Source organism: Haliotis asinina, chromosome 3 (genome assembly GCF_037392515.1).
Source record: "Haliotis asinina isolate JCU_RB_2024 chromosome 3, JCU_Hal_asi_v2, whole genome shotgun sequence".
Classification (NCBI taxonomy): Eukaryota; Metazoa; Mollusca; class Gastropoda; order Lepetellida; family Haliotidae; genus Haliotis; species Haliotis asinina.
Window position 1 is genome coordinate 48,078,365 of NC_090282.1, and position 26,232 is coordinate 48,104,596.

A 26,232-nucleotide genomic window follows, 5' to 3' on the forward strand; every position below is an offset into this window, starting at 1 on the left:
ATCTGTAAATAAGGATTTATAAGTGCTATATCTATGTTTCAGTTGATTATATTCTTGTTTATACTAATTCATTCATTTCTGATTTTTTATATGTAGTTAATGTTAGGTCAACTTGTGGCCTGACCAACTGCCAAGGAGGAGAAGAAAGAAGTCGGAAAGGAGCTATATTTTCCAACTCAATGCCGGAAGCAGCAAGAAATGGCTTAATTCTGAGACCAAGAGGCAGAACAAGAGAAGACTTTTTGTTATACAAATCCTCATAAAGAGGATTAAAGACACAATTATATGCGGGATTAGACTCATTGGAAGCTAATTTTGTGATGTATTGTAAAGATAGTTTTATACGGCGTTGGTTGAGAGAAGGCTCATCAGCTTCGACATAAAGACTGTCGATAGGAGAGGTTCTACAAGAACCAAGACAAAATCTTAGGCCTTGGTGATGGACAGAATCAAGTATTTTTAGGTTGCTTTGACAGGCTCCACCATATATGATGGAACCATAATCAAGTTTTGATCGCACGAGTGATCTATATAAGTGAAGGAGGGTAGTCTGATCTCCTCCCCATTTTGAATTAGACACAACCTTTAATAAATCGAGAGCCTTCAAGCATTTGGCTTTTAGGGATTTAATATGGGGCACAAAGGTCAAATGTGAATCAAAAATAAGTCCCAAGAACTTAGCCTCCTTGACAACTTTAATAGGGGTGCCACTGAGAAATAGTTCTGGGTCGTTATGGGGTTTATATTTACGGCAGAAGTGTATACAATTGGTTTTTGATTTAGAAAATTTGAAGACATTTTCTAGACACCATTTATGTATTTTGTTTAAACACAGCTGCAGTTGCCGTTCAATAGTATGCATATTTTTCCCACGACAAGAAATATTAAAATCATCCACAAATAGCGAACCATCTATTGAATCGTTTAAAACTTTTGATAAACTGTTTATCTTTATGCTAAAAAGTGTGACAGACAAAATACTACCTTGTGGAATGCCCTGATCCTGATTGTAATGATCAGACAGGGTAGAACCCACTCGGACTTGAAATTGTCTGTTACTTAAAAAGTTGGATATGAATTCAGGCAAACGACCTCGCAAACCGAAATCACGTAAATCTCTTAAAATGCCATATTTCCAGGTTGTGTCATATGCTTTCTCAAGATCAAAAAAGATAGACACAGCGTGTTGTTTATTGATTAAAGCGTTTTTGACAAATGATTCTAAACGCACTAAGTGATCAAGAGTACTTCTGTTTTTACGGAAACCACATTGTATATCTGTTATAAGGTTATTGGTTTCCAAGTACCAAACAAGTCGATTATTTATCATGCGTTCCATGGTCTTACAAACACAGCTAGTTAGTGAAATGGGTCTATAATTACACGGATCGGTATGATCACGTCCAGGTTTAGGTATGGGTACCACTATAGAGTCATGCCATGAGGGAGGAAATTTACCTGATGTCCAAATAGCATAAAAAATATTTAAAAGAGTTTCTATGCAGGATTCTGGTAAGTGCTTCAGGAGTTGGTAATGTATGTTATCAGGCCCTGTAGCAGTATCGTAAGCTTGATCAAGAGCAGTATGAAGCTCATGAATAGAAAATAGTTCATTATAGTCTTCCCCGTTATCTGAATGGAAATTAATAGTTTTCTTGTCTTGTTGTCTTTGATACTGTTGGAATTTCGGCATGTAGTTAGAAGAGGAAGAATGTTTAGCAAGCGTTTCACCCAGTTTATTTGCAATATCAGATTTATCAGTAAGTAATTGATCTCCATGTTTAAGATGATGGACACTAGATTGTGTACCCTTACCTTTAATTTTCTGTACCATGTTCCACACTTGAGACATGGGCGTTCGAGAATGCATTTTGGAGACATAATTTTTCCAAGATTGACATTTATTCATTTTAAAGGTACGCCTCGCTTTAGCGTTTAAAATTTAAAATTTATTTAAATTATGGACCATAGGATGGTGACGGAAATACTGTTCTGCTTTCTTCCGTGCCTACCTAGCTTGTTTGCAGTCATCAGTAAACCATGGTTTACATATGTGTGGATTTGAAGAGGACTTCGGAACACATTCATCAGCTATTTTATGAAGTTCGATAGAGAAAGAATTTATAGGATCAGGAACGTCAAGAAAAACATCAGGTGTTAGTCTATTAGAACAAAGAATTTCATACCAAGCCCAGTTAGCTTTAGCAAAGTTCCATCGTGATGATGGAGAGACATCCGATGGTGTCACAGATTTTAATAAAGTGGGAAAATGATCACTTCCACAGAGGTCATCGTGAACTGACCATTCGAACTCACCTAGCACATGAGAATCGACAACAGCTAAATCAAGACACGAATACGTTCCAGTTCCTGGATGCAAATATGTAGAAGAACCATTATTGAAGATGCATAAGTCATTGTTTAAGAAAAAATCCTCCAAAACTTTACCTTTCGTATTGCTGTCATTGCTACCCCAAAGTGGGTTATGGCCATTTAAATCTCCCATGATTATACAGGGTTTCGGGAGTTGATCATAAAGTGACTGAAGATCATATTGTTGAAGACAATATGATGGTGGGATATATAAAGAACATAAAGTGAACACGACATTCAGTGTCACACGAACTGCAACAGCCTGGAGAGGGGTATGAAGAGGGACAGGGCTATGAATGACACCCTGCCTCACTAAAACAGAAGACCCCCCAGTTGCTTTATCGCCTGGGGGAGAAAAGTGATGATATGAGCCATATTGTCTTAAATCAATTTTATCTGTGTTTTTGAGGAATGTTTCTTGTAAACAAAGAGCAGAAGGTTTTAAATCTTGGATCAATAGCTGAAGATCAGATAAATTATTCCAAAGACCTCTACAATTCCACTGTAATAAACTGTAATTACATCTGTGCAGTCTGTACTGTCATGTTTCCCACTGCAGCGGGAGCAAACTTGAGAGTTACGGCAAGATTTTGCACCATGTCCAAATTGTTGACATCTGAAACACCGGAGAGGATTTGGGATATATACATCAACTCCAATGTTGAAATACCCGGCTTTGATTGATGACGGTAGTTTTGATAGTACAAACGTCAAAAGGTAAGTGTTTGTTTTGATAACTCTCTCACCATCTTTCCTAGTGAACCGCCTCACATGCGTAACGCCTTGACTCTGTAAGTCTGCTGTAATCTCATCCTCTGACATGTCTGAGAGGCACTTTGCACGGTCACAGACAATACCTCTACATGAATTTAAAGTTTTGTGTATTTAGACAACAATCCCAGTATTTGCAAAATGATGGGCTTTGAGGAGATTCACAGACTCTTGTCTCCGAGCACATTCCACAAGCAATGAACCAGAGTGGAGACGGGTAACATTCTTTACGTTGCCACATATGCCCTCAATTGACTTCAAAATTGCAAAGGGATTGAGTTTGAGGGGTTCACCATCAACACCTGCTACGACTAAAAATCGTGGCCAGTAATCAGTATTGTGTACAGATTCCTCATCCGAAGAAGTAGCGATACCCGCATCAACGTGTCTTCTCTTAGTTTTTGACCGAGAACCAGTTAGTTGTAGGGTAGCCATAATGAAGGAAATATATTCAACAGCCCTGCTCCCCACCCACCATGGAGTGTCAAAGCGGACGGCGTTGTAGTGGAAGCCAACTACAGACACCAGGGTTACAGGGTAGCTATTTTTGCCAAACAAGGTATAAGTCAGGCTGGTTCTGCCCTAGACAAATCCCTGAAGACAAACAGAACCCAGAGGTCAAGATTGCCAGATTGGCCCATGAGCCACCGCCTTCTGGCACAGGACTCTGGGCAAGTTATTATGAATATAATTTTGCAAGGAAAATCGAAATGTCCAAGACCCAGTAACAGAAATGTGCACAAAATAATCACCATGCACGGGGCTTGGCATGACCAGCCAATTGATAGAACCGGGCCAGTTCTACCACCCGTCTAGGTGAAGTCAGGGCCAAAGTAGTGTGTTGAGCAACAGGAACACGGTTCCAGGCCCCTGTTGCCCTCAACCACCAGGATCCCCTCCTCTACCGACACAGGGCTGCAACCCACGGGTTGGTGGACCAAATATGCCCCCGGATCCACACGGGGGGTTGGCGAGCACTTAGCGTTACCCAGCACCCACCATGAGGAGGTGGCTCGCCACGGGTGCCGGTCTCGTGGGGACTTGCAGTCGGCTGTCCACAGAACCTCTGAGTAGTCTAGTTGTTTCATGATTCATAAAATCAACCACCTGTGGAAGTCGTAGTACCCATTCTCTGTTGCGGTCAGCTGTCTGCAGCTCAAGTGAGTATTGGTGTGCAAACAAACGTTCTGTTAAGGAGCGATTGAATCTCTTGACTTCGATGTTCACTGGCCACACCACGCCTTATCTCGACATTGTGTTTGGCAAACAATTGAGAAACGACTCGGAACTCGGAAGGCCACATCAGCAGACTGCATTTGTACATGCACTCGAAACCACATGCTACTTGTGTCGTGTCCTTTGCTGTCGATAGTTCGGCTTCTTTGTATCGTCTACAACGGTCAGTGCGTACTTATAGGTCTTACCTCTGACACCATCATGTGGAAGAAACAACAGGTAGGCCTGGTGAACTTGGTTAGGAATATGAATACCAAATTTTCTCCTGGGTATATATCTAGGTGGTCGTAAGTATACTTGCCATATAGCTTGTTTTTGTCACCAGGCTTTGGCTTCTTCCGAAACACGTGCGGCTTTAGCTAATTTTTAATAGCACCTGCCCCTTTCCAGTATCCCATTATATGTTACTTACTTAAATATTTAGTACTGGAGGACACCCCTGTGTGGCCGTAAGCATAGGTATTGACAATATCAGGGGCTATCCATCGTTTTGTGTCCAGCGGTGATAGAGATGTCTTGTTTGATGTCTTTTCACCACAAGAATGTCTTTTCACCACATTCTTTTTCACACCCTTAGCGTTTCTTATTTCAGCATCGTCTGCTTTCTTGATAGAATACATCTTAGGCCTCAACCTCACATATTCAGCCATTGGTGTGCCTGCACATTCATCTTTCATCCTTCCTATGACTTTTTTATTGATTTTACCGTGCATGGGGTGGTCTCTCCCTCTGGTGTTGTACGTGTATATTGGTTTTCATATCCTTGTACACATCCTCGGTTTGAATTTCCATCAGCAGTAAGTCAGTATCCGTGTACAACAACTCACACGTGGGGGCACCCCCCACACCCCTATCAGGATATTGTTTCTTGATCTTATCGTAGTAGAAATCATACATCAGGTGTTTAGAAAGGTCTAGAATACTCACACTGACATATACTGGTCGATTGAGTTTAATGTGGCTCTTTTTCATATATATGGCCGCCATGTCATCATCAAATATTCGATTGTACACGGGACTCGATATCAGTATTCCGAGCTTGTCTTCGTCGTTCGACCTGACTAGCTTCATGCTGACACGATTTTGTAAATTTTCCAGCGTTTTACCAAATACAGAGTTGTTCATGAGTTTGTATAGGTTTTTCTCAAAGTCGTTAGTGGCCAGCTTTCACATGTCCATGTTCATCCTGATATATGGTGCCATCCATGGGCTTTGATTGAACTTAAGTATTCTATGTACTTCAGTAAGCTTCATACCAAGTGATAGATACAGCTGCAAATTACAATAGTGAACTATATACTTTGTTTCATTCATCAAATTTGGTACCAATTTTCCTACATTTGCTAGCAGTCCATTCATCAGATTATGTTGGTATTCAGACATCCAGTCGGGATTAACACTCAAACATTCGGGTGCAAGGGGGTAGCTGTTATGAGACTGATGTAATTCGGCCGGATATTCTAAGTCCACTTCGAGTATATAACCCTTGTCTGAATCTGGAGCTATACTCATAGCATCCCCATAGGGACATGCAGTCGGCTGGACCCATTCGAATCCCCTCGTTGGTTGATACTGACTCATAGCCCAGCCATATAGGTTGTTAGCATCCAGGTAGAGTAGGTGGTTCGAAGGTTTATTAGGGTTGTATCCTTCCACATACTTGTTGTTTGCTTTTGCATAACGTTTTGAAACCATAGAAATACCACCGCGTAACCCTTTCTCAACAAACAGGTACATATCGCAATTGGTGAATAATTCTAACTCCACACCAGTTTCTTCAGTAAGGCATCCCACGATAGCCCAGGACTCAAATAATACCATGCGGGGTCCAACCCATATTGCTTTGAACACATTTTCCTGAATATCGCAAACACATCTGCCAACAACAACACATACGTTTTCAAATATAAATCGTGGTACCCACGTAGATTCTTACAGCCTAGTTGTACCCATACATTTTAGTGTGTTTGTAATCGTCTTGAGAAACAGACGCGTCTGACAGCTTGCTGTAGAAGTGGTCAATGGGAGGTAACTCTGTTTCATTAAACCTAGAGCAGTCGTCCATGTATTCATAAAGGTAAATACCCTTGCGTAGCAGTTAGCCTCTAGTTTTCTCTTCTGTGTATCGATTAGTTATAGCCAAGTCGTCTGGGTTATTAACCTTTACCAAGCTGTCTGGAGACGACAACAGAAACTGAACACTATCTATGAATCTCAACCCATTTAGCGAAAAGGATACATATCTCTCCATATTGTTTGGGATAGAGGATATGTTGCTTTTTACCTTTGAAATAGCCTCCATAATCAAGTGTGAATCATACCCTCATAAATTGTGAAATACCACCGGAATATGAATAAACTTGGGGTTTATGCGTAGCTTCAAGTTACACTCATTGTGAGTCGCACCTCTATATTTCCCTGTCATGTGACAGTGGTCTCTCACTGAATCACCATTCAGAGGTTTACGGCATACATGACAATACGTGCTTTTGATGTGGGCTATCCTATCTGCTTGGGTCAAACACACTGGTGTTATGTTATGCAATTTCTTCCTGATCTCTCCCTCCTCATGTTGCAAACACTGAAGAAATCTCTCCGCCGCATCTGGGCCTCTACAAATAATGGGAGGGTTAGTTTGGTCCTCACAACGGACGACCACATACCGAAATCCACATGCGTCATATTCTTGACTTTTCTGAGTGTAACTTTGATTAGGGGATGGAGCTACTTTATCGACTGGTTTAATAATAGCTTCAAAGTCTGCGTAGATAATGTATGATACTGGCATTTGATTTTTGTGGTTGATAAATTTCAAGATATTGTTGTTTTCTCTTGGCTTATCTACCCGTATAGCTGTCTACCCTACACCCCGACAATCATCCCTGTGTGAATTGAGCAGATCAGCTCTAGAAAACCTGTGAAGGCACCTTTCACAAAAGTGTTTCTTTCCCTCATATTTTGTTTGATCATACACCAAATGACTGAAATGTGTCATCGGTATATAGTGATATTGTTCACCTTTTTGTATTAGAAATACATTAGCTGTTTCTCTACCCTCTTTACATATTAAAGAACGTATCCTGTGAACTATGAGTTTATTCCCTTCATGCCGGAATACATTTATAGCCAAATCTGGATTTTGTTTTTCTATTTTTAGTGCACGGGGAGATAGGGGTTGGTTCATCTATACCATCCCAAATAATGTCATCATCTACCGGATAACTGGAAAGTCTGCATGGATTTATCTTGGTTGCAAATTTGATAATCCTTAACGATATCTTCATACAATTTTCCCCTTGAAAATTTGGAACAGTAATTGTAGCACCTTTGTCTGCGAAATATGTAGGAGTTGGTAAACGTTTCCTTCCTTTCAACGGTTTATAGTTTGCTATATCCAGGTTTATAGTTACCTTATCAACCACCCAACCAGACCCCCTAATAGTGAAACATTCTAGTGTTTCTCGAATTTTTTCAAATGATCTGTCAATAGAAGCATTGATAGTATCTGGTTGTTTTGTAACTTCCTGATTACCTCTGACGTAAACAATAGTCTGGTCAATTGTTTCATTCCCTTGTTGTTTCTCTGGTGTCATCATTGATGCGAGTTGAAATTAAATACCTTTTAAATCTTTCAGTTCTTCATTCACTTTATCAAATACCAATTGTTTTATATCTTGAAACTCTATGTTTCTTTGAACTTCCATCTTCCACCCTCTCAAATATTTCCCTAAAGCACGCTCAGTAGGTGTGAATTGTAATTGTATAGGGGTTTGTTCATTGAGTAATTCAATGAACTCAGACTTCCTCATATGTGAATAATTTTGCAATGCCCGTTCAGGTGCTTGTCTTTTCAAATCTTTCACAGTAAGAGGTTTTTGATATCTTATCCCTAATAAGATACAGGGTTCATACCTTATAAGAAACATTTGTCTAATTGGTTGTCACTTATCGATCAACCAGCTCTCAGCAAAACGACCGCACACTGCTATGACCCAGTTAGCGATCGATTTCCATTTAGACATTTGGAGTAGTCTAGTTAACCTTTAGCCTGCTGAATAAATTTCAGCATAAGGCGCTGATAAGAGGGTGGGTGATTTCAAACAGTCGGTGTGTCACTAAATAAGGAACAACTGAAAAACTATTCAGCTCATTAATACTAGATACAAAAATAAACATTATTATAAAAAAATATCCAGGTAATTTCAAACGTACTGATATTAATTACAAGACAAACATAGATAAAGTAAATTTTCCTGAATGTACCTGAATTACTCGATAGACAGCCGGATGCGTTTCATATTAGGAACCGTATAAATTGTGCAATTATCGCAAACCGATTTCAATATTCCTACTACTGATATTTCATAAGTATCTGACTTTAATTTCGTATATTTGTATCCGCAAATATCCGCGGGACGACAAACTAAAAATGAATTCTGAAAAAAAAATAATCGAAAACGTTCGTCGTAAACAAATCATATTTTCGATGCCATGAGAGGTCTTACTCAAATGGCACTATTACGTTTATTTAAACGTGTCATGTCATGAAAATAGCAGAATAAATTACATGATTTATAAACATTCATGAGTGCAAATTTCAAGTGTTATGGTTCATTAATTTTTGCACAAACCCGCAAAAAGCCGGTGTTAGATCGTGTTACACGTACGAAAAACAAACATGGCGCGCTTCGTTCAACTCCTACATAAAATATAGCTTTTGTGGTAAGAAGAAAAATTACAGAACTCTTCTGTGCAAGACCTGGCGAAAGAGGGAGAATTTCTCATTCTACAAGTGTTTCATTTATCATTTTCCGTTTAGTATGACAAGAGACAGACGAAAATTAAGATCGTGAAATCTGACTAGTTTTCTAGTATAAGTGCAAAGGTCACCGGATGTGATGTCACAGACAGGGACTGCCTGATGAAATTCATTCGCTATTGAATATTAACAGAACAATTGGAGATATTTCGTCTGACAAACCCAAATTTAGTTGAAATAACTGTTTAAAATGATTAATCAGAACTGATAGAAATTTCTTGGTGTATTTTTGACTATATAATTCGCACATAGCCGAACCAGTTTGACCTTGTATGCTCCCGTGACCCAGAAACAGTAGTCAATCAACACTGCAGATGCAAGTTTTACAGTATCTTTTATTTGAATTTTTGTTCATATTAGGCACATTACTTTATTGTCCACTGAATATTAAGATAGCAAAGATATAATTGTGATGCATATTGATGCCGGTTTTTCTTTTTTTCACATGATCCGACACAAAAACGTTTACAAACATCATTCTCAACAACAGGTGCTCGCATATGGGCGTGGCATTAGTGTTTCAAAATAACATTCATGCTTTTCTTTTTGTGACGATTTAGTGTAGTATCAACTGCAGTATACATGTTTTATAAACTAAAATATATTTTGAGTTACAGTTTCACATGAAATCGGAGATGATTTGATAAATACTGCGTTCATATTAGATGATTGGAAAAATTATATGTCTCACTTCAGAACAAGTTGAATTACATTCATAATTTTATGCAATAAATTAACGTTCTTGTTGAATAATTATGATAGATTTGTCAATGCTTTATGTTTCATAACTGGTTACAACTTTAAATCTTTTCATATATTTTCATATGTTAATTGATATTAATGATATGGCAATTATTTTTCTCTCCCAAATAGACATGGGCAAAGACACTCAGGATCTGTCAATGCATTAGCAACGTGTAAATAACCAAATTGTAATTAATGTCTTTCAGTAATGTGGAAAACTGACAATTTTACACAATTCTTTAATACAGCAAAAATATAAGACATAAAATGTATGGCTAGATGTTACATATTATTTTGTGTATTTTATTTCTTTATAATATAGTGCCAAAATGTACATCAAATACAAATGGGTGATGAGCTATTTTTGTTTTCAACAGTATCACTTTGTTTGCTGAATTATTTTGAATCACACATGACTAATATCATTGATGTTGTTGCAGTAACAGTATATTTATCAGAAAATGTTATCCTTTGATAAAAAAAGAAACCATATACGCATAATAAGTTATATTGTCTCTGGTGAAAGTAAACAGGCTTCATATTCTGTAAATATATATTATTCTACCTTATTGTCTTTTCCTGGGTTTAGGAGCAATGTCACAATATGAAATGAGTCTATTGAAATTTCAAGGATTGTTTCTGTTTGCTGAAGTGTGTGATGGTGATATACTGGACCAAGGACTGAGCAGTCTTTCGTTTAAGATCTGGAAGCATTTGATATATATGTCTTTGTCATATAAATATGGCAATGAAAAAAATCCAAATTGAAATCATAATGAATAGCTCCAAACTGGACAACAAAAACCACTCACTGCAGAGCTCAGTATTAGGAAAAAAGAAATCTACTTGTCCCTGGTGCCACCACATGATTACCTTGATACCACAGACTAACACAGGTTGCACCTCCTGCTCAACACTTAATTATCTGTCACTTGTAGTTTTGATATTCCATATTCAAAACATCACTACAACAAATTATTCTAGGTCTGGTATGATAATTTCATATTACTTCATGAAATTTCATCACAAGAAAAAAATGAGTCTGTCTTTCAATCACTGTCAGTGTAATCACTGCTCCAAGAGTTTGGACCATCAGTCTGTTTCCCAGATGAAGTCTGTTTTAACAGTAAAACATGAATATAGACACTGTGCAAGTAGGTAAAAAGTATGGCCATAAACATGAGGTACATTTTGCAGTTCAGATTGCACTAGTGCAATATCTAAAAGCTGTATGGAGCCACGGACTGAGCCACATGACATGATTTTTTTATACAAATATGCACACACGTCAAACAATTTGATCTGAAACATTACCTGCATTATACTAGGTAGAATTAACACCGAAAGCTCATCTGTTTGGAGTAACAAAATAATTTCAAAGATGTGATGTTTAGCTGCTTTAATGTCTAAAATAAATAATGATTCACAAGTTCACAGTTGTTTTCTAAGCAGTAATTAATTTTTATGAAATTCATTTACTGTACGTTACATTCTCACACTAGCTCTGGTTTCGTTCGTTTCTGCAAAAGCAAAACTGATTTTTTTCATGACATCTTCAATCATCAAAATTGTACTTCTTGTGACGATATACACAGAACAATATAATGTTATTGTTACGACACACTGACAATTTAAAAGTCTCTCCGTGTCAGAACATTCCTTGAAAAAAATAGACCGCAAAAATCATCGACTTCGGATTTGCTAAACTAAAGATCAACACATCGACGACTAACTTGAGAAGAAATACTACAACACAAGCAACAAATGACAACTGCTATTGAACACAACTAACAGTAAATAACTGAGGATGACTGAAAGGTAATTCTGGTGTATAGTATGGATCTTACGGGAATTTGAATCAGTTTAGAAAATGTATCAATGGTCGTTTTCCAACTCGTTCATATTTTACTTCCACGAGTACCATGCCGTGTACGTGCTTCCGGTTTCATCAAGGGTGGGTACAATTACAAATATTGTGATATTGTTTCATGATCTGCATTATATAGGTATTGAGTCGTTTTCTTTCAATGTATATGTGTTCAGATTCTGCTTATGAACGCGTATTTTCAAACATCCTTCGTATCTTGTCACTTAGAAAGACCGCGAGTTTGGCCACGCCCTTTCGGGTCATCTACGGCTGTCAACTTTGTGAATGTTGGAAAGTTTATCAAACAAAATCAAAATAAAATCGCTAAATCTGGTAATTTCTGTGCAGAGACAATAACATTTACCTATTCACACCGTGTAATTAATTCCAGATAAAATAGTTGGATATGTCAAAAGGATGGCACATTTTCTTCGGCATCACGATACATGTGGAGTTGTTTGTTTACCGCCATTGCCATGATCGTTCCTGTTCGTCTAATCGATGATGTAACATTGAGATTGGTTTTGTTTATAATTATTTGAGCCGAAAGTTACTAATTTTTAGAAAATGGGAAACTTATCGACTTTCTCTTCGTCAAGGAACAAAAAATATTGATTAAACTATCAAAAAATATTTCATTATGAAGAAAATATTAGTCTGGGTACCACACGACGTGGTGCACTGGAAGTCAACAATGGCCGTTATTTTCGACTGCGTGCCAAGAAACTCGGCGATCTCATTTTTATTTCGCGGGCGTTTCGTTTTAAGGTATTTAAACGTATTGAACATTATATATTTAAAAAGGTGAGAATTAGTACACTCCATACATAATTCATATGACACGTAAATCCGACTCGTTGAATAATTATTGCAAGTTTTATTTGGAGATGTCATTATCCTGCACTCCTGTCGAATGGGTTCGACGGCAGCATTGAGAGGATTAATAGATCATCTCACAGCCAGACGGCTGTCTGCTGTGAGCTTGTGTGGAGGGAGACGGGTTGTGTCATTTTGGGTTTGGTGTTTTTGAAAGGGGGTCTAGATCTATGTTATTGATAAGTATAAGGCTTATATTTGAGATGATTTAGAACTGCTATTTCTTATACTACTAGGCTTGCAAGGTATAGCATTACAAAAATGTTTTTCCCTGGACTCTACTGAAGTAACAAAAAAATCATAATTTGAATGAAATTTAAATACACCTACAATTTCCCCAATAATACCCGAAGGTGTTCATATGCATCGGGTAGATAAAAAAAGCTAAAACAATTATTAAGAAAAACAATAACATTTATTTAACGAAGACAGTAACAATTATCAAACATGAATGCAAAAATGTCTGTAGGTGTATGCTGTAACTTGTAACATATGTTATATTTTGCATCACACTTCCTTACCTAAGTACAGATTCTAGAACATGTGATGGGATTCAAGTCTTTTCAAACAGATCAAATGCCGTAATTTTAGTGTGGGAAAAAAATTATGTACGTACGAAACAATACCATACATAACCACAATTGACCACGACATGAGCATGAAAATGTCTGATTTTATCAGTCAGGTAATGTGAAGCGAATCCATCAATGGCATCAAAATAACACTCACTATCGCGGAACTTCGAACACGTACCTGCCACGCCTCATGTCATTTCACGGAGGTGATGCCCGGCCCAAACTTGCCCTCTAACACTACTCTGTTGGCCGCAACTAGCTCCACTAGCAAAAGTGACTCTTCTTTTGTGAAATGAGGCCGATTCTTTTTTGCATCATCTGTCATGGTATCTTATTCGATGCTGTTCGCTGATGTCGTCTGTTTTATTCGGGAATTTCCCTCGCCGTTTTTCTGTGATCGCGTTCGGTGAAATCGACTTAGTTTGTGTCGTCGGACCTAGCCTGTTTGTGAATACAATCTTATGTTTTTGACTTGGCTAAGTCAGTAGTTTTTTTCTTAAGTCAAAACTTAGTTGTTTGATAATACTGCCCCAGTACTCTAAGGGTAAGGCTCAAAGAAGACAAATGGACCCAAAGGTTAATTCAACTTGTGACACTGATCCCAAATTTTCAAAATGGATTGAAAACAATGAACTCCTGCCTGCCAATGTTTTTGAAGACCTTCGTGTTGGCCAAAAGCTGCTTCTCAAACGAGGTGTCTAAGAATTATATGAAGGAACAAATGATCTCTCTGCACCATGAGTGTGACATAGCATGGTTCCATGGCTACCGGGACTAACAGGAATGGACAACATTACTGCCAATCAGTTAATGGAACTGTGGGGATGTGATTCCATGCCAACTCCTTCTACATCAAAGTAAAGTAAGTCAAAACATCCATATCGGGATCTCAGGGATTACATTTGGCTACATACCTCTGACACTGAGACAGGAAAAATCTCCATGCCTGAAAAGAAACTGGACTGGAATAAAGCTACCAAGAGTCAGTATATGGAGGCCAGTCTCTGCATCTATCAAGAAATGGTTGAAAAGGATGGAATGTCCCCTGAATGCAGAAAAAAGTACATTGATTATTTAATCAGGGTTAATATAATTAAGGCCTGGCCATAATGCCCCAAACCTCAAAATACCAGGGACATTGGAAAGCTCACCCCAATCAGCTGTGCCACCACAAACCCGTCAAACCCAAGGCACTACACCACCCAATGCATATAGGGGTCCATGGGTGCTGTCCCCATAATATTGACTCAAACCAAGTAATGTCCCCACTCTGTCCTCAAAGCTACAAGAGTGGGAAACTGCCCTTAACAATGATGAGGATCAAGACTATTTGTTAGATGGCATAAAAAATGGCTTCCATATAACTGATAAAGACACAAAATGTCGCTCCTGCAGACTGTGGAAGTCCAAAACTACAAATCAACCAGTGATAATACTAGGAAGGTGGAAGCCCAGATCAAAGAGGAAATATTTAACAGTAACTACAAGGTGGTAATGGATAAACCAACTGTCATCAGTGCTCTCAGTGCCTTCACCAAGGAAAACGGGGATATACGTCTGATTCACGACCAGAGCCAACCTGATGACAGTGGTTGTTTACCTTGACGACTTCCTGCTCATGGGACCAGACAAAGACTCTTATCAAGAAGCATACAACTGCCTTTTGACCCCAATTGTACCACTCAGGGTTCTGCATTAACTTGCAGAAGGTGACTGATCCTTGTCAAAAGCTGACATTTTTACGACTGGTGATTGATCCTGTGGCTGGTACTCTGAGTCTTGAAGAAAAAAAGATAGACGAACTAACATCTGTCCTCAACCAATTTCTCATGCGGAAACATGCCTCCCGTAGCCAGCTTGAAAGCCTGAAGTTCTGTGTAATCATTAACATTGATCCTCTGCCAGGATCCTCTGTCTTCTGTCGCTTTGCAACATATTTGGGACATTCCAACTACTGTTTGAGTATTCAGCAATACCTCTCCATAGTGCGTCTCCTTCATACAGAATTTGGTTTACCTAATCCACTACAAGGCAACTGGACACTTCAGGCAATCCTGCAAGGTATTAAGAGAGGCACCTATCAACAACAGAATGACCCTTTCTCACCAGACATGCTACTGCAAATAAAGCATAAACTAGACCTATCTAGTCTGCCTGATCTAGAGTTCTTTGCCATCCTTGTGTCTAGTTCAAGCTACTTGCTGTAGCTCCAAAGTCCTTTAGATTTGTCTCAGTTGTATTCTACTAGAAACCTCTAGTATGAATCATTGTATCTTGCTCTTTGGTCAATACATAAATTATTAATCGTAACAAAAGGATTTATGGTTGTACATGTGCATCTCTCGTCCATAATGAGTTAAAGTCCAATTTGATTATGTTTTTAGTCCAAATCCAGTGATATCATGTAAAAATATTAATGCAAAAAATCTGCAAATAGCAAAAGGCACCATTCTGGGATCTGTTTAATATATCTGTTTTGCTGAAAAGATATTGAAAGGTTTTTGAGTTGTGCTCTAGAAATGAAGGTTACCCCACTTTGTTTTTAGACTAAATTTAAACCATTTCCCTGGAAACCAAGAAAAATAAAAATGACAAATATCTGCAATTAGCAAAAGGCACCATTTCAGGGTGTCTCATTATTTTTGCTATGCTCTGTTGAAAGATACTGAACAGTTTTCGAGTTTTGCTCCAGAAATGAAACCCATTCCTCCTTTTCTCAACAGGTTCCCACAGCATTCATGACAAATAAAATTGAAAAAAAAAACTGCAAACAGCATAAGGCACCACTTTATATTCTATTTGAGATATCTACTAAGTCTCCGGAAAGGAAGGACACCCTTCCCTTGTGAAACTAAGTTCTAATCATTTCCATGGAAACGAAGAAAAATCCCAAGAGTCATCAGAAGATGACATATCCCCCGGCAGCCACGTATTTGAAAGAAGAAATCATCCGACAGTTACTTAAACTCCAGTAACAACTACTGGAAACTCTCAACATTGTTGGGCTTATGCAATGACATAGTAGAGATGAAACATCAGTGAACGGAGCTTGTACACACTTGCTGAGGTAGATGACCTTGTTGCTATGTCAGTGGCATGGGTATTGTTTCGAGAAAGTGCTTTCAGAACCACATATTTGAAAGAACAAAGTATGTGACAGTTACTTAACACCAGCTGGACATGTTTTCAGCCCAAGTTCAAATCATTTCCATGGAGACAATGAAAAGAATAAATGCAAAAAATCAGAAAATAGTAAAAGACACTACAAGGTCTGTTTAACATATCTGATAATTTCCCTGATACTGTGCTCCAGAAACAAAGCCCATCTCTCCCTTTGGATACTAAGTTCAAATTGTTTCCATGGAAACAAATAAAAAATAAAACTGACAAACATCTGTAAACAGCAAAAGGCAGCACTTTGCATCTGCCTCAAATCAAGTTCTGCTGAAAGATATTTAGAGGTTTTTGAGTTGTGCTCTAGAAATGAAACCCACCTTTTGAGATTAAGTCTGAATTGTTTCAGAGAAAACCAGGAAAAATAGAAATACAATCTGTTTATAGCAAAAGGCACTCAACTCATGTTTGACATGAGTTCATGTTCTACCAAGTCTTGAAGAAAGAATGGCTTTTGAGCTGTGCTCCAGAAATGAAGCCCACCTCTCCCTTTTGAGACTTTGTCTGAATTGTTTCCATGGAAACTGGGACAATTAAAAATGCGGTCTGGAAAAGAAGCCCCACCCTCCTTTTGAGACCAAGTCCAAATTGTTTCTATAGAAATAATGAAATCTATAAATGACAAATATCTGCAAATAGCACACGGCACCACTTCAAGGTCTGCCTTGTACACCTGCCAAGTTCTTTTGAAAGATATTGGAAGATTTCTGAGGTGTGCTCTGGAGATGAATGTGTGTTTTATGTCATGGAAGTTTCTTATGCATGTTGTGATTGTTAATATATATAAATTTCACCCAATATCATGATATGGGATGACCCATAACTTGACTTGTGTTTTATCAGTGCAACACAGTCAATGCCTTACCTATTCATCAAAGATGATTCTAATCTTTTCGAGGTGCAACATGCAATACCAAAATTGTCATGTGATATCAGAGTTTGCATGTGTGAAAAAATGTCTCTTATAGCTAACTGTCTTCAAATACATAGGCATCATGGACATGTGTATTATATATTCTGAAGATTTCACTCGAATTATTTGGTATTGTGAATGTATGTGTGTATGTATGCACAGGCAGTATATGGAGCACAAGTCCAACTTATGTTTGGGATCCTGTATGTAGTGGTCATTGTATATGACACCATCAATGAGTCGATTGCAAAATCAATTCATAACCAGAGAACAATATTAATGTAATTGTACTCCAGCTGAATTCTGGGAAAGAGAAGCAGCAAGATATCAACTGAAGGTGATACCTGAAAGTGTGACAAGTGAGTAGGTGTCCCTGTCCATCAAATGTGTCTTTGTTGCATGCTGTAAATCTTGATTCTATACATTAGACAGCTCTGACTGAACATCTGCTCCAAAAAGGTTATTTGACTGGACTAAAAACCACTTAAATACTCTTGACTGGCATGTTATCTTTGCCATTGAACTATTAACCATATTGCAAGTGGCTTGACTGGTGCAGTTCTTGAATTATGCAATAGGTATATTCCAAATGAAGTTGTTATGATAAGGCCCAGGGAAGATTAGTTAAGTATGTAAATTGCCATCATAAAATCTAAAAAAAAAGCATAACACGTCATCTGACTGAGGACTTTTAGATAAATTAGAAAGAAAGATCTCTCTCATATATCTGTCAAGATCTGTTGAGAGATATGAAATGGTTTTCGAGTTGTGTTCCAGAAACGAAGTCCATCCCTCCTTTTTGAATTGTTTCTATGGAAACTGGGGGAAAATAAAAATGCCAAGTTCATGATTATTTTTATAAAACTGTGTCATAAATAGTAGTCTTCAGTAAAATAAACAACCTTAAAAAGAAAAACAATCATTCACATTGTTTCAATTTGTTTGTAAACTAACATGGCCTCCATTAGGCTAACCCCAAGCAAGGTCAATGACGGTTACCTAATAGGAAGAGTGATAAGAATTTTACAGGCATTGAATTCCTACAACCTGATTGTTGTTAAAACTGAATTCTGGGAAAGAGAAGCAGCAAGATACCAACTGAAGGTGATACCTGAAAGTGTGACAAGTGAGTAGGTGTCCCTGTCCATCAAATGTAACAGTCTTTGTTGCATGCCATAAATCTTGATTCTATACATTAGACTGCTCTGACTGACCATCTGCTCCAAAAAGGTGCATTCTTCCCACTGACTTGGATTCCAACTACAGTTATCGTTCTTGGAACTGCTGAAATCTACTGGAACTAATGATGTTACTGTAACATGCCTTCCACAGAAACAAATGTAGTTTAACCTTCAAACTTGTTGAGTTTCTTAGCAGGAAACTTTTTCAAGATCTATTTTTGGGATGGTTGTCATGTATATTTCCCAACTTATAACCGCTGACAGGGTTTTGCCAAAGTGTGTTTCAACACCCGTCACTAGACACACGTCAGTTCAATGATACTGCATGATGATTTTTATTATTTTAACACATGATTATAAATTATTCCATAAATATATTTTTGTAGTATTTTAAAGCGATTTTACAACATAACATTTTCCATAGTTATGTTACTACCACTGGAAAAGTTAGTTTTAGTATGCACAGAAATAAAAAAAATCAGCTATTTGAGGCCACAAGTCCTGTCTGCATGTGTTTTTCATTTTTGTGATTCTTCTTTTTAATTTACATTATGGGTTATAAGTAGAACAACTCGTTAAAATGATGTTCCATGCGTATCCATGGCTTGGCACTGTGCACGGGATTTCAGCTCGGGCATATTTCCCATAATCACTTATACCTCATTCACTATTCGCTTAGTATTCTGTACCTTTATTCAGATAGGCAGCATACTGCTTGTTTAAAGCATACGTTTAAAGCATGAAATAAGTGATGTGTTGTATGGTAACCCAATCTATACATCATGATATTATCAAATCACAACATAACTTTATTGTTGCTTCAAAGAGATGTAATCAATTGTCAGTTTTCATCTGGCCCTTTGCAGAACTAAACGCGTTTTGGCTGTATGGATGTTCTTTTTCATGTACTTTGTATGCTTAATGTTATACATGTTATCATGTACTTCTATAATCATATAATGAAATGAATGTTATTTTGTCTGGAAAGGTATTAATAGTAGCTACTTGCTTGTTTGCCAATCCAGTTTCTGAACCAAATATCAGAATGACAAATATCAGAAAGAAACTGTGCTTACAAAAATATAAATTCTAAATTTATCAAACCAGTGTAGACAGATAGGGATTTAAACTCCTGGCATGTATCCAACATTCCATGACATCAGGGGTTTCGCCCTTGAGACGTGAAATATGTTGTTGCATGTGCATTCCAGGAAAAGGAAACAGAGCAAATGGATGCCACACAATACTGTTACTGGAAAGCTCAACCCCTGCCCTTGCGATCATTAAAAAAATTAAACGGCTGTTGAAATGCATAGCATACCAAGGCTAACTAATGTCTGCACAACATCACGTCCATTGAGATGGTCCATGGGGGAATGTTTCAACAACATGTGGCTGTACATTTCCATTGCCACCAGAGCACCATTTCTGCACTGGTGAGACACTACCAGAACACAAATGACATCATCGATTGGCCATGTTCTGGACGTCCAGTGCAGTGATGACTGCCCTGACCATCTCAGGACTTTGCCGTATTCACCCTGTCACAGTTCAACAAAAGTTAGCTCATCATGGGAGCAGACCACGACGTCCCACCATACAACCTATCCTGACACAACATCATCGATAAGCTGTCTGAATGTGGTGCTGAAATCTGTCTGCAGGCCCTTGTTTTGGTGGAAAAATGATGTTTTTACAGATGAAACCGGATTTAACATTTCCCATAGTGATGGACGTCAATGTGCCTATAGACACATGGGAGAACATTATACACAAGCCTGTGTCTTGGAGAGGAATCAACTTAGTGGTGATACCGTGATGATTGTTTATGCTGTGTGCAAACTTACACAACATAGGTTCAACCACCCATAATATATTTCTCGTGTTGTAAGGAAAAACTGAGAACTCTCACAATATGTCCACACAGTGGTGTGACAAGAAGAATGATCACTCTGAGGTAGTCACATGGGTAGATAGAACACTGGTCTAAGGACCTGTCCTATAAGGAGAGAAGCCTGGGTGCATATTGTGAGTTGAGATAAAATTATTTCTAAACCAAAGGATTTGATATCAAAAGTATTCTAAACATCAATCCACAATTATATTCAAGAAACAAACCAATTCACCAGTAAGTAAACCCAACAACAATATTAAATTACTCTATTAAGACCATTGTTACTATCATTATTACCTTTCAAACTTGGTACCACTGCACCAACAATGTGGATGTGTTTTTTTCTTGCCTTTAATTAACGTGTATTGGGGAGTAGTGATGTTCCGATAAATTGAAACAATTTAAGATTAGTCGCAGTGACCAAATGACCAAGCGATCGATGACAGTTTCTCATAACAGAACACAAACAATTTCAGAACAATTGTTTTAGTCTTTGAAACACTTAATGATGGAACATCTCATCAAAGTTTACCGAGCCAGAAAAGGTGTTTTATTGTTAGAAATCTTAGTTCACTAACTGAATATTAGAATATTTCTGACTGAATATTCCTTGAAGTTAACATTTACGATATATTAATAACAAGTTGCATCATGTTATACATATCTGCAATAACAGCCAGAATAGGTAAATCTGCAAAATGATGGTAACCAATTTGTTTTGATGACTGATCGATTGTAATGAAGCAATCATCAATTATTAGATTATAACCAATTCCCAACACTAGTGGGGAGAGACTTAATGCAGGCAGTTTTTTTCTGTCTGCCTATCCCCCCAAACCCTGTTGTATGTAAATGTATACAGATATGTCATCAAAGGAAAGCCATGTTTAAACCATGTTCGGAACATCTTAATGACCAGCTTCTGACAACACTAACTATCATCCTGGTAATGTACACATACAGCGGGGATGCAGACAACAAACAGACTCACCAAATGAAGCCAAAGAAAACTTGCTGACAGCATGACTTGCCACTCTTTGTACTTGTACATCAGTTGATGTGAGCAGTTGGACAAGAGGAACAGCCATATCTGCTGTGAGTGGTCCACACACTGAAGATTAAAAACTAATAGATTAAGACATACTCCACTGTGGAAAGACTTTTTGTCATTGATAAATTTCACCTATCATCTCAACAAATGCCCTAATATGGGTTTGGGAAAATACATCCCTGATGTAAACCACCTTGCTACATCAAAATTTTCCTTTCAAAATCAGGCCCCCCTAAGTAATTGAAGGAATTACAGCAACTTTGAAGGAATTGCATCTCAAATGGAAACAAACGCAGCCCACTCGCGAAACAATTGCAGCGATATCGGTAATTTAGCGGTAATAACAGAAATACATCGGCCCTATCGGAAGCAATGTCGGTAATACTGGAAACACGATCGGCCATCTTCGGAGATTTTTCGGTCGCGAGCGGAAACTCACGCAGCAAAACATGGCGTCGTTGGAAGAAGCGCCCGTCTCGGTGAGATTTGTTTTTAGTTTCTACTATTACATTTTTATACTTATCCATCTTTGACCACCCGTGTTGAATGCGTTTAGGTATGAGGTGTTGTCGGGGCAATAGCTTATGTTTTTAGGAAAAGATAGTCACTCTAGGAGAGTGTCACAAGTCATGCCCCTGTAGTTTGTTTACATCTGAACATCGTAGTCGTGCCGATGATTACGAACATGCGCCAGATATAATATCATTTTTTTGTAAAATATGTTTAAATTTGTCAATTGCACTTCGTAGCAAGAAAAATTATGGCTCATAAACTTCTTCATGGCGCACGTTCATGATATTCGTAATCATCGGCACGACTTCGATGTTCAGATGTAAACAATCTCCAGGGGCATGACTTGTGACACTCTTCTGCAGTGACAATCTTTTCCTAAAAACATAAGCTATTGCCCCGACAACACCTCATACCTAAACGCATTCAACGCGGGCGGTCAAAGATGGATAAGTATGAAAATGTAATAGTAGGAACTAAAAACAAATCTCACCGAGACGGGTGCTTCTTCCAACGACGCCATGTTTTGCTGCGTGAGTTTCCGCTCGCGACCAAAAAATCTCCGAAGATGGCCGATCGTGTTTCCAGTATTACCGACATTGCTTCCGATAGGGCCGATGTGTTTCTGTTATTACCGCTAAACTACCGATATCGCTGCAATTGTTTCGCGAGTGGGCTGCGTTTGTTTACATTTGAGATGCAATTCCTTCAAATTTGCTGTAATTCCTTCAGTTACTTAGGGGGGCCTGAAAATAAAACTTGCATTTTATTAACTCATTAAGCCTGAGAGCCACTTCACTGCACAACACATGGAACCACGTGCTGATTGCCTGGCTCGTTGTGGCGAGACTAATTAGGGTTATTCACGTCTGATATACCTGGCAGGCTTCGGAGATTACAGGAAACTGTCTCATCATACGAGCAAGTCCTGATTGTATAACTGTTTATTTGAGTTGTAAAGGTATATGTTGAAAGAAAGGTGTGAATGCATGTCATATATGCAACATCTTACGTAATTTTATTATACTTTCTCTTGTAGACTTTTGGTGGCGGGTACATAGGCATTTTCTTAACAAATTATTTGTATTCTTTGAATATAAGACCTTCTTAACCAAACTGTCTTTCCTGTATCATTGTGTGAGGCTAAATTGTTCAAAACATCTATGTCAGTGGTTGTAAAGTATTTATGTACATGCTTATTAATCTTCTATGAAAGAAGCGTTTTCATTAATACATTGTTAGTGTATACTGAATATTTTAAAGAATGTACTAATAAGCTAGTCTGTGAATAACATATAGCAGATTCACAGTTCGTCAGTTTGGTTCTTCTAGATTTAACACAGAAAATAGGCATTATCATACGAACATACATGTATACATTTTGTATAATGTTACACCTTGCACATATATAAGACAAAGGGTCATGGGGTGGGACGTCATCAAAGTTCCCGAATAGGACGTTTTGTATATCAGCTGTTCAATATAGTGGCTGATTTGTTACCTATGATCAATCATATCATGAGATACCTAGCACAGAGGAAATGACAGGTGATGGGCTGTATGCTAAATTTCTGCAGAGCACATTTGGTCACTAGACAGCTTGTATACAGATTGATTATTGGCTAGATTGTTGACCAAGCGATGTGCTGGATTTCAGCTTTATCAACTCTAGCTATCATGAAAAAGTTTGTGGGCATTCCTATATTTGTTTTGAATGCAAACAAGGTTCAGAAGACTGAAAATGGGCGTAACTCCATAAAACAGGTTGTCCAATGATATAACAACGCAATAGTTTGTTTTACACTTGTCACGGGACAAAACTTTACCTGGACATGCATTCTGCCAGAGGCTGTTATTTTGAGGTTGACAGATGTGTTGAAAATATCTTATTAAGGTTGTCTGATTGAATAATTATACGCATAGGTATCAATTCCTTAACTGATATATTATCCTCCTTTTATTGATGATGGATCTGATAGACGTGATAATTACACTTGATAAGATAATTACAGAGATCAAATACACACGTTTTTTCCACAATGCTTATGTAAATTGCACTGAAAAATCACATTTCAAATCAACATGAAACTTTTGATGCAAGAGTTATCACTTCCTATTCGATTATGTATTATTATCAACTTTAGAACTATGAAAAATCAATAGTCGCAATCAACGAAATATTCAACATCACTATATCCCCCTACATATCCTGATTTGACACGATACACGACATGGTCCTCATGTGACCACTGAACCACCATGTGGTTTAAATTGAAGTCCTTATTTGACTTGTAATACTTGAGCCTTGATTTGGCACTACATACGAGACGGTCACCGACAGCGTGGCTGCCCTAATGAAAACATATCTAAACTCTCCCTGCTCAGTGGATGTTTACACTGATGCAGGCGTCTGCAAATCGCCACCCACAGTGTTCAAGTGGTGCGTTCGTGCGAATGTTTTGGGTTCCTTCGGACCTTCTGTCCAATGATTCATTATATAAACTATACTACCGACAGAAAATTAGGGAACCAAGAAATTGAATGTAGATGACTTTGACTGTGACAGGGTCCGTTATCGTGGCGTATCTCCCAAACGCAACATCCAATGACAATGGAATTTCGCATAATGCATGCCCAGCACGTGCTACATGTGCATACAGAAGTTAACTCCTGTAAATGTACTGGAGAAGTCGCAATCACTCATGCAATAGAGATTGACACTTACTGACAGAAATGCATCCAAGGCAGTATCTCGGTGAAGCAACAAAATGGAGAATTGTGGAGATGATAGAGGTGGGGACATCATTATGTGAAGTTGCCCGGCAGATGGGTAAATCAAAAAGTGTAATTTCACGCCTGTGAGATAAGTACCGTCAAACAGGTGGGGTTGCAACGAGACCTTGGCGTGGTTGACCAAAATCAACAACACCATGACAGGATCGTCTCATTACGTTAATTGCTCTACACGATAGGTTTAAATCGGCCCCTGCCATCAATAGAGAATTCCGCACACTCACTGGAAGACGTATTTCAACCTCAACCGTTAAAAACCGACTCTATCAAGCTCATCTGAAAGCAAGACTGCCTTTTAAGGGTGTCACCCTTTCAGCTCACCATAAGCGCCAAAGATTGGCATGGGCTAGGCAGCATCAGGGACAGTCTATGTGCCACTGGCGTTACACCATGTCCTCTGATGAGTCAAGGTTTTGCCTACGATTCACAGATGGCAGAAAACGTTGTTGGCGTCGGAGCGGGGAGCGATATGCCAGAGCAGCAATTCTTGACCATGATCGATATGGAGGTGATAGTGTCATGGTGTGGGGTGGGATTACACATGACAGACAATCACATTTGGTCATCATTAACGGAGCCATGACTGGTCAGCGATACGTTGACCAAATATTGTGTCCTGTTGTGGCTCCATTGGCTAGAGTTATCAGCCGAAATTTTGTATTCCAAGATGATAATGCCAGAACACATCGGGCCCGAATTGTCTCCGCTTATCTCCGACAAGAAGGTATCCAGACATTGGACTGGCCCTCTAAATCCCCAGACCTGTCCCCAATTGAACATCTCTGGGACGTTCTTGGTCGAGGGTGTATGCCAGGGACCCAGGACTCGCCAACCTGGCCCAGCTTGGTGCAGCTCTCCAAGAGGAATGGCGGGCAATACCACGGGCAACCATCCGGAAATTGATTAACAGCATGCCATCAAGGTGCCGTGAATGTGTTGCCCAACATGGTGGACACACCAGATATTGAACTTGACGCCTAAAATTGATTTAGTGGATATTTAAAGCAGTTTCAAATTCGCTATTATTTCATTAGTTCCCTTATTTCTTGTCGGTAGTATATTACAACGAATGAATGAATGATTTAATTTCGAAGGTTTTGTAACCTTGTCACCTTTAATTCAATCAATGTACAAAAGTAAATGAGTAGCTTGGTTTCTTTCAAACGTTCTATGCGAACATGGGTGTAATACAGTATTACTATTTATATCTACGATTCATTATCATAAACTATTACAACGAATGGATGAATGATTTAATTTAGAAGGTTTTGTGCAAAATAGTATTTTAGTATTCATTCCCAGTGACGAGTAACAAACACTTACCTTCTGTAACAACATCTCATAATCCCCTTTCTCACAGACATGTGTTCATTTACCTGTATAAGCTCATGACATTGCTAGCAATTGTTATCAAAACACTTTAATACTTCTTCTGTTTAACACAGAAAGTAACCT

At 38.4% G+C, this 26,232-nt stretch overlaps 1 protein-coding gene across 1 annotated transcript in view; it reads right to left on the bottom strand.

The window, feature by feature from the left end:
- LOC137278139 (uncharacterized) overlaps nucleotides 1-26,232 on the bottom strand; it is a 421,511-nt gene that overhangs the window by 300,377 nt on the left and 94,902 nt on the right. The window contains exon 4 of the mRNA XM_067810311.1: nucleotides 21,415-21,534. Coding sequence (XP_067666412.1) covers nucleotides 21,415-21,534 — 120 coding nt within the window. The remainder of the gene's footprint in view (nucleotides 1-21,414; nucleotides 21,535-26,232) is intronic.